This window comes from Trachurus japonicus, chromosome 4 (genome assembly GCF_045865225.1).
Source record: "Trachurus japonicus isolate A0001 chromosome 4, Traja_1.0".
Lineage (NCBI taxonomy): Eukaryota > Metazoa > Chordata > Actinopteri > Carangiformes > Carangidae > Trachurus > Trachurus japonicus.
Window position 1 is genome coordinate 32010771 of NC_140910.1, and position 13180 is coordinate 32023950.

Here is a 13180-nt window from a genome sequence, read left to right on the forward strand (position 1 = left end):
GCAGTGATATGGAGGGAGAGAAAATAGCAGCAAGCGATTGTGAGGTCTGACCTTTTTGTGGACAACGGTTTTGTGATGCAAATGTATCACTCTTTTGAACGCATATTGTTTTGAGAAGTAAAACGCTTTATTTTTGTGACCCCAGCCAACTAACCGGACTACATTCGTCAGCACCGCAAACTCTAAAAGTGTGAGAGAGAGAATTAAACATAGCCTATTTATTATCAGTTACTATGACCAAAACAATATTTGATTCGTTAAACATAAATTGGTCTTCCCTGTAGGATTTGTTTTATTTACAATCTTATTTCTCAGCATATAGGCCTATTAATTATCATGACAACATAAAGCACTGACGAATAAGCCTAAACATTGATACAGGACTCTGTAACACAACTCATCACACATTCATGCTCTCCCTGTGTGATCATCGAGGAAGCAGACAGTCTGAGGTTGAAGTTTAGATGACACTGTGACAGGTCTCTGTACGTCTTGACCACATGTCAGCTGTTCAGCTGTAGTAGAGGAGAACTCAGCTGTTTTCAGCTCCGCCGCACGTAGCGTTTTTTTTTTGTTTTTTTTAGGAGCTCCGGTATATTGCGGCTTTATGCGGGAGGACACGCGATAAACTACAGCTGATCCAATGTATTTATCTGAGCTTGGTCACCGTGAGAGGCGCTTTGAGCTGCGTTCATATTAAGTTACACCTGACGCAGGACAGGGCATTTTGACAGGTCTGCGCTCACATCAGCTGTGTTTATTTACCCTCACCCTGTCACATAAGCGATCAGCTGTTTTTTTTTTTTTTTTTTTTTTAACGTTTGATGTCTTTTTTTCTTTTTGCTCGAAATTAAACATGGTATGACCTTGACTCCCTATATATCTGTCTGTTTGATTACAGGTGCTGTAAGAAAAAATACAGTGACAGGTCAGCCACAGATGACGAGGTGACCAAACACGCCATCCACCTTGCGGCAGATTGTGCAGCGAGGAGACGTGTCCCGCCTCCATCCACGCGAGAACCCCAGTAGCATGTACTTTAAAAGAATAAACAATATTTGTATTGAACTTCTTGTCGTTCACCAGTTATTCATTTTCTGATATTTTAGCTTCACATTTCATTGAAGTTGTAGCCTCATTTTGTACAGTAAGTTGATGTCTTGACTTGAACCTTTTCTGTATATTGACAATAGTGCTGGGTTAAAAATGCAAGGCAATGCAGATTTAAGCTTGGTGTAGAAGTCTAGGCTAGGCATAGTTATAGTTTTAGTTTAAGCTATTTTATGGAGATTTTGAAAATGATGAACGGGTCCAAAACGGACCCGGGCCAGAGGTTTTTTTTGCGTCCATTGCGGATCCGCGGCGGATTTGCGGGTCCCGAACGGACCCGGGCCAGAGGTATTTTATAAGTCCGTTGCGGGTCCCAAACGGATCCGGGCCAGAGGGTTATTATGAGTCCGTTGCGGATCCGCGGCGGATTTGCGGGCCCCGAACGGACCCGCCGCGGAGGTATGATTTAAATCGCGGATGCGGACCGGATGCAGCGCGGATCCAGGACGGGTCCGCGATCCGCCTTCGTAGCGGATCCGTCACGGAGTGCAAGTGGACTCCGATACGGGTCCGTTTCGCGGGTCCGTTCCGGAAGCGGACTCCTTTTGCTATGTGGGGTCTGTCCTCAGACTGTCCTGACTGTCCCTGAACGCCACACAGAGACAACATGGAGCTGTGTGAGGTTGAGTTTTATTTATCATGATAATTAATACTTAGTAACAAGCCTGTAAGTTCAACACATCAGTATATGCTACTGTGATTTAACTAGCCTAGTTAAATAAAAAGATGTAGTTTAATACCATAATATCTAGGGCTGACCAAAGGCCAATGTCTTTACTTCATGTGACAAATATTTATTACTTGTTGCTACGACTCATTTTAGCTTCTTTCACCAAACTCCCATGATGCACTGAGCTCCTACATCCCATCCTTCTTCTGTAGGGCTGCTGTGTGTGGACCAGATGCTGCCGTCACCATGACAACGTCCCAACGTGCAGGAGGACACGCGGTCAGAAACTCCAGAGGTCAGAGAGGAGGTGGGAGGTGTGTGTGTGTGTGTGTGTGTCATCAATAATTCATCAGTTCATTGATCAGTTTGGACTCTGTTATCCTGGACCGGACCAGTTTTGTTGTTTTTTTTCTATTTGGAAAATTAATCCTAATAATAATAATTTTAATCGGTGAAACTTTTAATTTGAAAATCACAGGAAGTGAGACTGAACCAGTGTGTGTGTGTGTGTGTGTGTGTGTGAGAGAGAGATCCAGAACCAGAGTCTGGGGGGGTTGGGGGGAGGGGGGGGGGCAGAACTGGGTCCTGAGACCTGAGACCCGGGTTCACCAGAGTCCAGTTCCATCAGTTCGATCCAGATCAGATGAACCCGTCTGGGATCTGGTCCAGTTTAAAGTGGTTTTCTGAGTCCAGAACCAGGACCAACCGCTCTGTGAAAGGTCCACAAAGTCTCCGCTGATCATCAGGACCAGAACTTCACATGGTTCTGGTTCTGGTCCCGGTCCTGGTCCCGGTCCTGGTCCGATCTGGTCCCGACTGACTGAACTGTGTGTAAATGAACCGGTGGACCTGCTGCTGGTTCTGGTTCTGGACCCGTCTGACTGTTACTGCTCCTCCAGCTCCTGAGGGGAAGACCTGGTCCTGGTCCTGGTTCTGGTTCTGGTTCTGGTCCTGGTTCTGGTCCTGGTTCTGTAGCTGCTAAGTGCCCCCCCCCCCCCCCTCTCTCCCCTCTCCCCTCCCCTCCCCCCACCAGCTGCTCCCTGACCTGGTTCTGGTCCTGGTCCTGGTCCTGGTCCCGGTCCCGACGTCTTCCTCTGGGCTGCTGGGTAACGATGGTGTCGTAGTTTTTTTTTTTTTTTTTTTGATACTGACCTTTATTTTGTCTATTTTGTTTTGTTTTGTTTTGTTTTGTTTCATGTGTTGAAATGTTTGTTGTTTGTTGTTTGTTGTTGTTGATGCTGTCGTGGTTTTGTGTTGGGGATGTGGATCTGGATCAGGACTCTTGGACCTGGTTCTGGTCCTGGTTCTGGTTCTGGTCCGACTCATAAACTGTGAAGTGTCTGAACCCTGGTCAAACGAGAAAAAAGAAAAAAAAAGAAAAAAAAAAAACTCAATAAAGTTGAAGTGAACCAAGTCTGAGTCGTTTGTGGTGAGTTCAGGTTCCTCAGAGAACGTGGGAGAAGTCACTTTCTGGTCCTGGACCCAGTTGTTAAAGGGTTAAAAACTGACTGGATTTTGGATCATTGATCAGATCAAATCTTGAAAATGGATCAAACCTTCATCAGTTTGTGTCGTTCAGAGCTTTTTAGTCGGATCAGGAAAACGTTGATCCAGAACATCAGGATTATTCTGATCCCAGCAGTTTGGTGGATTCAGGAACAAAATGGGATTTAACAACATTTATAATGTAGAATATATAAAGTTTTGATTATTTCACAATTAAAGAACTTTTTCCCAACAATTAGCAAATTTAATGAGATTTGAAGTTTAAATTTGAAACACATGGGGAAATGTTCCCAATGTATTTGACTGATGTACTGTATATTTGCATTTTTAAAATCTATTTAAACAGCCAGACCAGATGAGATCATTTCTGGCTGTTTAAAAAACACTGAAGAAACAAAAAACCAATCCAACAAAGTATAAATGAAACAGTAATCTCTTTCAATGAAAAAAACATTTTTTTAATTGCTTTATATATATATACGGTGTATATATATATAATTATATACAGAACAATACAATTCTCTTTCTCTTTCTTGTTTTTGTTTTGTAGTTTTATTGAGATTTTTGGGGATTATTCTGTTATATGTATTTTAGTGATTATGTATGTAGTTGGTATATTTGTGTTTAATTTTTGTATGTTGTTATTTATTTGAGTCTGATGTAAAGGATTTATATCCTGTATCAGATGTTTTTCATTAAAATTAAATTAAATTTCATTAAATACATTTTTTGCCAGGGGTAATAGTTACAGGGTATCCGCGGGGTCTTAAAAAGTCAAAAATTTGAAAATCTAAATTTTAGGCCTTAAAATGTCTTAAATTTGTTGAATTATTGTGTTCAAGTCTTAAATAATTTTAGACAGGTCTTAAATGTTCTTATGCCCACCATGGGCGAGCATTTCACTCGCATTTGCCCCTAAAAAAAAATACATGTGTGAACCGGGAAAATCACAAAAACAGAAAGAGCTCAACCTGCGATTGGTCAAAAACTACAAATCCCACAATTCTCTGGCCTCAACAATAACAGTAGTTAGTGTAAGTAAGGGAGAGTGGAGCTGTCGGTGAAAAGAGGAAACAACGCCACGTCTGGTCCTGTTCTATGTTGTCCGTTCACACCGTCACCGTTTATTCGTTACGTCCGCGGTGTAAAAGGCCGTGACGCAAAGACGCGATTAGGCGCGAGACGCGATTAGGCGCGAGACGCGGTATACGCGACTTTTTTTTTTGCGACGCAATACACGCGATTCTTTTATGGCGACGGGACCATCGCGTCTTCGTCTCTTTCATCGTGTTTGGTGGGAAGACCCACAAGGGGCTTCCCACCAAACACGAGGAACGCTTTTTTTTTCGCGCGAGCTTTGACGCGCGACCAAACGCGAGATACGCGATTTGACGCTCGTTTTGACTCGTGTAAAAAAAAAAATCATTTTCACTACAACATTTTTTATTTTTATTTTTTCAAAGGAGGTTAAATCGAAAGCAACTGGACTTAGTTATTTGTCTGAAGACGTTTCACCTTCATCCAAGAGGCTTCATCAGTTCTACGCATCTGACCAGGCTGGGACTGGTCCAACTGGTCTGGAGACTCAGTATAAGTCCAGTTGCTGAGACTTTAGAGTCAAAGAGGAGCAGTGCGTCTGCGTCGCTGTGTCGGACTGTTTGGATTTAATGAAGAAGCTGCACGGTGTCCTCCCGTATTTTACCTGGGTCGCTACCGGAGCTTGATAAATGGAGAGAAAAAACAAACGCCAGGCGCACGTCGCGGTGGAACCGAGAACAGCTGAGTTTTCCTCCTCCAGCTGAACAGCTGATCTGTGATCTGTGGTGAAGACGTACAGAGACCTGCCACTGTGTCACGGTGCATTAATATAAACTCTGTCCTCAGACTGTCCTGACTGTCCCTGAACACCACACAGAGACAACATGGAGCTGTGTGAGGTTGAGTTTTATTTATCATGATAATTAATACATACTTAGTAACAAGCCTGTAAGTTCAACACATCAGTATGCTACTGTGATTTAACTAGCCTAGTTAAATAAAAAGATGTAGTTTAATACCATAATATCTAGGGCTGACCAAAGGCCAATGTATTTACTTCATGTGTCAAATATTTATTACTTGTTGCTACGACTCATTTTAGCTTCTTTCACCAAACTCCCATGATGCACTGAGCTCCTACATCCCATCCTTCTTCTGTAGGGCTGCTGTGTGTGGACCAGATGCTGCCGTCACCATGACAACGTCCCAACGTGCAGGAGGACACACGCGGTCAGAAACTCCAGAGGTCAGAGAGAAGGTGGGAGGTCCTCCGCTCTGATTGGCTGAGAGACCCCGACTCCTCTCCCTCCCTGGACCCAGGACCCAGGACCAGTCATGTGACTCTGAGTGGAGGGGGGTAAGAGGGTAAGAGGGGGGGTAAGAGGGTAGGAGGGGGGGTAAGAGGGTAAGAGGGGGGGTAAGAGGGTAAGAGGGTAAGAGGGGGGGTAAGAGGGTAAGAGGTGGGGGTATCTGTCGGTCACGTGACCTGGAGACTCTGACTAAAATTAACCAGCAGCTGATCTGATCTGAGGTCAAATTTCTCAGCAGCATGGACGACGACTGTTGCCGCTGCGCTGAGACAAGGTGAGAGCTGCTACACTGAGACTGTGTAGTACTACAGTACTACTACAATAATACTACAATACAATACTACTACACTGTAATATTACTTCACTGTTATACTGTTGTACCACAGTACTGCAATACTACAGAGCTATGGTAATACAACACTAACTACAACATGACACCAGTGTTCACCGACTACAACACTAACACTGTGGTACTGTGTGATACTACTACAACACTGTACAGCTGTACTCTGATAATACAACACTGTAATACTACAGTACTACAATAACACAGTGGTGCTATGATAATACTACTGTAATTATACTGTAGTTCTACAACACTGTTAGACTACAGTACCACAACACTGTAACACAACAGTCCATTACTGTGATACTACACAACAATAACACTACATTGTTATATTACTGCACTGTAATACTACAGCACTAATGAAAATACAACTAACAAGATACACTCAGAGTAAATGTACTTTTTTTTTCATTCTGTGTAACTGACAACGTGAAGATAAATGGAAAATAAATCAAATCAAATAAATAACTTGTAATTTCACCAAAATGAGGATTTTCTGTTATCTTGTAAATTTCAATTTTCCTTTATTGTCATCGAGCAACGAAGCACAACAAAATATATGTGAATCTCTCCCTAATAACTTTAAAGAGTAATTTAAGATATAGATATATTCATTATGTAATAATGCAAAAAAAAAAATTCACCTCATGATGTAATGATCTGCCACATTTTGTGATAAAATTCTTAAACGCAATAGGTAATAAACCTTGTTGCATTTTGTTACAAGTTGTTACATATTGCATTAGTTACAAAATAAAAGTGTTGCACTTTTTTATATAGAAAATGTAAGAATTTTGTGCAAAATGTAACAATTTATTACAAAATGCAGCAAAGTTTATTACATATTGCATTCAAGAAGTTTATTACAAAATGTGAAAATGAATTACATTATTACAAAATGCGGCCTCAGCACAGGCCTTGATTAAATAAATCATTTTTAACAGTTTTCTTCACAATTTATTTAGTAAAATAGAAATTAAATGAAAGAAATTAAATGTTTAGTGTTTGTTCCTCTGGTGATAATACGACAGGATGATCAGGAGGAGAGCGAGGCTGCAGCTCAGAGGTCAGAGGTCATCTCGCCTGTCTCCCCGTGCGGCGCTGTGACGTCGTCGTCGTCGTGGTGACCATGGTGGGGGGCGTGGCGGTGTGCGGCTCCATCAGCTCGGTCAGAGCTCTGTGGGAGACCCGGATCAAGAGGAGGAGGGAGGAGCAGGACGAGGAGGAGCAGCAGAGGAGGAGGAGCGGCACCGAGCGGCGCTCCAGACTCAGCCTGGGGGTCTGGGAGGACCGGGCCCTTCTGGCTCGACTCAGACAGAAGCTGCAGACCGAGGACGGACGGCTGGTGCTCCGCATCGAGCAGGAGGAGTGGAAGGTATCAGATTATTGTCCTGGTCCAGTCTTCGGTCTGATGCAGGGGCGTAGCTTTGGGTTAAACATTTGGGGGGGGGGGTTAAGATATCGGTCTGTATAGGGATTTTTTAAAGCAAAAAGGTCAGCGTATGCGTGGAAAAGTGCAAAATCATTAACTTTGATAAAAGGACAAGGCTTATTTGCCTCTTTATTTTGTCATTTCCGTATTAGAATATGGGCTAGACCAATCATGACCAGGGAATACCACATCATAAAATAACGGTGTAACTAACGACGCTACTTTTTCAGTGACAGGTAATCAAAAAAGTTACCTTTCCCCCGCTATAACGCCGTTACTGTTACTGACAATAAAATGCACCGTTACTTGACTCAAGAAGTCCCATCAGAAAATAATAATACACCTGTTAAAGTGTACGTTTGACTTTTTTTTTTTCAGTCCATAAACCAACTACGGTAGTAGAAAAAAAAAACATGTATCTGGAACGAACCAACTCCAGAGTTGGGAGGGAGGTTACTGGGATGAGTTCAAGTAATTTGACATATTTCAGCATTTTATATTAAAAAAAGCAACGCAGATGTTACTTTTATTACAGTATGTAGTAATTCAGTTACTAACTCAGTTACTTCTTGGTAGGGCTGCAGCTAACAATTATTTTCATTATCAATTAATCTGTTGATTATGTAAACGATTAATCGATTAGTTGTTTGGTCAATAAAATGTTTTAAAAAATGTTGAAAAATATCAATCAGTGTTTCTCAAACCACCAGGCGACGTCCTCAAATGTCTTGTTTTGTCCACAAACCAAAGAGAGACTCAGTTTATTGTCATAAAGGAACAAAGAAACCAGAAATATTCACATTGAAGAAGCTGAAATCAGAGAATTTGGACTTTTGTTCTTAAGAAACTACTCAAACTGATTATTAGATTATCAAAATATTTGATAATTAATCGATTATTGTTTGATTAATCCAGTAATTTTGTTGTTTTTTTATATCATAAATGACGCCCTTGGTCTGATGTGAGTGTTTGTCTCTGCAGGTCCTGCCGGGCTGTCTGGTCCAGCTCAACCAGGTCCAGGAGTGGCAGCTCCACCGGACCGGACTGCAGAAGATCCCTCACTTCATCTCCAGCTTCCAGAACCTCCTGGTGCTCGATCTGTCCCGCAACGGCGTCTCTGAAATCCCCAAACAGATCGGTCAGTAGTACCAACGACAGGTCAAAGACCGACCCTGTAGCCGGTCTCACCATGTGTCCTCCTGGTTCTGGTTCTGGTCTCAGGGATGTTGACGCGGCTCCGAGAGCTGATGCTGAGCTACAACCGAGTGCAGGTGGTTCCCGAGGAGCTGAGCGGCTGTGAGAGTCTGGAGAGACTGGAGCTGGCCATGAACCGGGAGCTGGACCACCTCCCTGACCAGGTACGGACGCATAGGAGTCGACTTATGAGTAAAACAAATTATTGACTGAAAGATGCACTTAAAGGATAGTAGCATTTTTTTAAAAGTGGGGTTGTATGATCTACAAATAGCCCCTAAAAAAATACACAGTTCCATTGTTCGTTATAATATAATTTTTTCCAGCCCTTCAAAGTGCAGGAAAAACACAGTTTTTATTTGGACCTAACCAACTGCTGATCGGGGGGCGCTAACCCTGGGCGGAGGGATACGTGAATTGGTTAGGTCCAAATAAAAACTGTGTTTTTCCTGCACTTTGAAGGGCTGGGAAAAATGCAGAGAGTCTTCTACTGCAATTAAAGTACTTAGGGGCTATTTGTAGATCATACAACCCCACTTTAAAAAAAATGCTACTATCCCTTTAAAAGGTAGTTATCAAGTGTCTTAGTCACACCTTTAGTGAACTGAATCTTAAATGCCGGTGTCAGAGCCGAGTTACCATAGTACTATGTGCTGTAAACTGAATTTCCAAGTCGTCCGAGTCTTAGAGAATTTTAGTGTTGAGAATTTGTGGAATTTAGTCCAACTCTCAAACTTAAGAACTAAAGCTTTTTATCAACTTTCTCAAGTCTAAGAATCACTCCTACTCCCCCAGATATTTAAAGGGACAATTCAACATTTTGGCAAATTGGCCCATTGCCATAATCCCTATAGTCATAGCAGTAGGTTCGTTACCTTTAATTGTCGGTGCAAGCTATCTTCACCACGTTGAGGGATGTTTGATTTGCCACTCACAGTCCGAGCAAAAGGAGCGTTGTCCAGGGCAACGTAACATACAGTAAACGCATACCCTGGCTCACAATGCCTACTAAAAATCATCCAAAGTGTGGAAAATAAATAAAGGTATTTGTTTTACACCTACCATATTTTTGGGGTGTTTTAGCTCTTTTGTTTGAAACGGGAAAAAGTTGCAAATTTGCTGCTATCTAAAAAAAAAAAAAAAGGTTTGACGATCAGTCGACTACGGCAAAATCTGACGAATCAGATTCGACTATGAAAATCCTTAGTCGAAAACAGCCCTAGAGACCAGCGCAGAGGCAGAAAATAACCCTTTTTCTCTACATTTCGTATGTTTGTGTCACTGAAAACATCTGGCCCAGATAAAAAAGTTCTTGGTTTGAAAGTCTGTCCCAACTGAATTTGTAGCTGAATATCCCTTTAACAGCAGATCAGACCTGACAATGCCAAAGAACTATGCTCTCTTCTTGACACTTTTGGCCTCTCCCAACATGTGAAAGGGCCCACACACACCCGAGGCCACACTCTGGATCTGGTTATCTGTAGAGGTGTTGACATTACATCTGTTGATATCAAGGACTTGGCTCTTTCTGATCATTTCTGTGTGTTCTTTGACTTACAGATAACTCCGGACATGCAGTTACCCTCTGTATCTGTTAGGAAAAGGTTCATAAATGAGAATACCAGTGTTAAGTTTATGGAGGCTATAGTCATGTCACCAACTGTGAGTGCAGAGACAGTTGATGAACTCCTGGATAATTTCAACTGCAAAATCTCAAATGTCATTGATACCATTGCACCTATTAAAACTAAGATGACCTTGGCCAGACAGAGAACACCATGGAGGAACACTTTGATGGTAAAGGCTCTGAAAACAGAATGCAGGAAAGCTGAGCGTAAATGGAGAAAAACTAAACTTCAAATCCACCATGACCTCTACAAACAAAGTCTTTGTAATTTTAACCATGGGCTATTCAAGGCTAGACAGCAACACTTTACTGAAATGATTAATAAGAATATCAACAACACTCGTGCTCTGTTTGCTATGGTTAATAAGCTTACAACCCCCCCAAAAGAGATAGTTTCAGAACTCTTTTCCACAGAAAAATGCAATGAATTTGCTTACTTCTTCAATGAAAAAATCAAATCCATAAGGCTAAATATCAACACAAATCAGCAAAATAATACAATGATGCAATCCCTAAAATCACCTAGGAATAAATCAACTGTAATGTCAGAGTTTAATACAGTTGACCAAAAAACCTTAGAAGAAACAGTTCAGCATCTTAAAACATCGACATGTTGTCTTGACACAATACCATCTGACTTTTTTAAAACTATTATAAGCTCTGTCCAAACAGATCTGCAGCAAATAATAAATTGCTCACTTCAATCAGGCACGTTTCCTAAACCCCTGAAAGTAGCTGCCATCAAGCCGCTCTTAAAAAAGAGAACATTGGATACTACCATTTTAACCAATTACAGACCCATCTCAAATCTTCCCTTTATAGCCAAGATCGTTGAGAAAGTGGTTTTTAATCAACTCAGCAACTTCGTAAACTCCAGTGGACTCTTTGACAAATTTCAATCAGGCTTCCGACCTCACCACAGTACAGAAACAGCTCTTATTAGAGTGTTAAATGACATAAGGTTGAACACTGACTCAGGCAAGGTGTCAGTTCTGGTCCTGTTGGATCTCAGTGCTGCGTTTGACACTGTGGATCACAGTATACTGCTGGACAGGTTGGAAACCTGGGCAGGACTCAGCGGGACAGTCCTAAAATGGTTCAGGTCCTACTTAGAGGAACGGAGTTATTTTGTGACCATTGGTAGTTATCAATCCGATCGAGTGGCTATGACGTGTGGAGTTCCTCAGGGGTCAGTCCTTGGACCCCTTCTGTTTAACATGTATATGCTGCCTTTGGGTCAAATTCTACAGAACTCTAATGTCAACTATCATAGTTATGCAGATGACACACAGATATATCTTGCACTGTCTCCAGATGACTGCAGTCCAATAGAGTCATTATGTCACTGTTTAGAGCAAGTCAAAAATTGGATGAGCCAAAATTTCCTTCAGTTAAATCAAGAAAAAACTGAGGTCATTGTTTTTGGAAATAAAGAGAAGAGGGTTGCTGTCAGTAAACACCTTGAGTCACTGTCTTTAGAAACTAAAGACCAAGTCCGAAACCTTGGCGTGCTGATAGACTCAGATCTGACCTTCAACAGCCATATCAAATCAGTTACCAAATCAGCCTTTTATCAACTGAAGAACATATCCAGAATTAAGGGTTTTATGTCCCAAACTGATCAGGAGAAGCTGATTCATGCTTTTATCTCCAGTAGACTTGACTACTGTAACGGTCTTCTGACTGGTCTCCCCCAAAAAAGCATCAAACAGCTGCAGCTCATTCAGAACGCTGCAGCTCGAGTTTTAACCAGAACAAAGAGATCAGATCACATCACCCCGGTTCTTAAGACCTTACACTGGCTCCCAGTCAGCTACAGAATAGATTTTAAAGTTCTGCTCCTGGTTTACAAATCACTGAATGGTTTAGGTCCAGAATACATGAAAGACATGTTAGTAGAGTATAAACCCAGTAGAGCTCTGAGATCTACTGACTCAGGTCAGATAGTGGAGCTCAGAGTTCAGACCAGACATGGTGAAGCAGCATTTAGCTGTGATGCTGCTCACAAGTGGAACAAACTACCAGCAGAACTGAGATCAGCCCCAACTGTAAGCACTTTTAAATCCAGGTTAAAAACATTTCTCTTTTCATGTGCTTATAGCTGAGAACTTTAAACTTATCTATTTTTTTTTCTTTTACTTTTATTTGCTCTTGCTTTTAACTCTGCTTTTAGTGTTTTGTTTGTTTTTATTCTGTCTTATGCTTCTTTTTTTAATGTTTTGTCTTTATGTAAAGCACATTGAGTTGCCTTGGTATGAAATGCGCTATATAAATAAAGATGCCTTGCCTTGCCTTGCCTTGCCTTGTTATGTGTCAGATAATCATTAATCAGTTGTCATTGATCAGGTTTCCCAGAATCCGATCAGATCACTGGGTCTGGATCAGTCTGACCCGGTTACTTCACATCATTTATATCTAATCACCTTGGTGTGTCTCTTTGCCCTCAGGCGTCTCACAACATCGGGCTGGCGATGGACACGAGTCAGGGTCTGCTGGTGCCCAACGTGAAGAACGTGCAGCTGCTCAGCGTGTTCGACATCGCCCAGGAGCTGAACCGGCTGCAGACGCTCGGCGCCGTGGGGCAGCTGGGAACGTCGGAGCTGACGGGGGGAACGTTCACCCTGTCCAACATCGGATCAGTGAGTCCAGACGCCGCCGCTCTGAGGACGGAGACGGACTCTAGACCCGCTCTAACCACAACCTGTTTCCTCTGTGTGTGTGTTGTAGATCGGAGGGACGTACGCCAAACCAGTCATCCTCCCTCCTGAGGTCGCCATCGGAGCGCTGGGGAAAATGCAGGTGAGTTCCAGACTTTCCAACGACCTATGAACACACCACAGAGGTCAAAGTACTTAGATAAGCCAAGCCCCGCCCCCTTCCTGTGTGTGTGTGCAGGGTATATAATAAAAAAAGAAAGAAAGGTAAGTAGAGTTTAAAGGGATAG

At 42.3% G+C, this 13180-nt stretch overlaps 1 protein-coding gene across 1 annotated transcript in view; it reads left to right on the forward strand.

Moving 5' to 3' along the window:
• Positions 1-5873: 5873 nt before the first annotated feature.
• The window catches only part of LOC146989247 (lipoamide acyltransferase component of branched-chain alpha-keto acid dehydrogenase complex, mitochondrial-like), an 8437-nt gene continuing 1130 nt past the window's right edge, over positions 5874-13180 (forward strand). The window contains exons 1-7 of the mRNA XM_085775366.1: positions 5874-5908; positions 7298-7358; positions 8397-8553; positions 8637-8801; positions 10170-10186; positions 12684-12875; positions 12964-13035. Of these exons, the coding sequence (XP_085631492.1) occupies positions 5874-5908; positions 7298-7358; positions 8397-8553; positions 8637-8801; positions 10170-10186; positions 12684-12875; positions 12964-13035 (699 nt within the window). The remainder of the gene's footprint in view (positions 5909-7297; positions 7359-8396; positions 8554-8636; positions 8802-10169; positions 10187-12683; positions 12876-12963; positions 13036-13180) is intronic.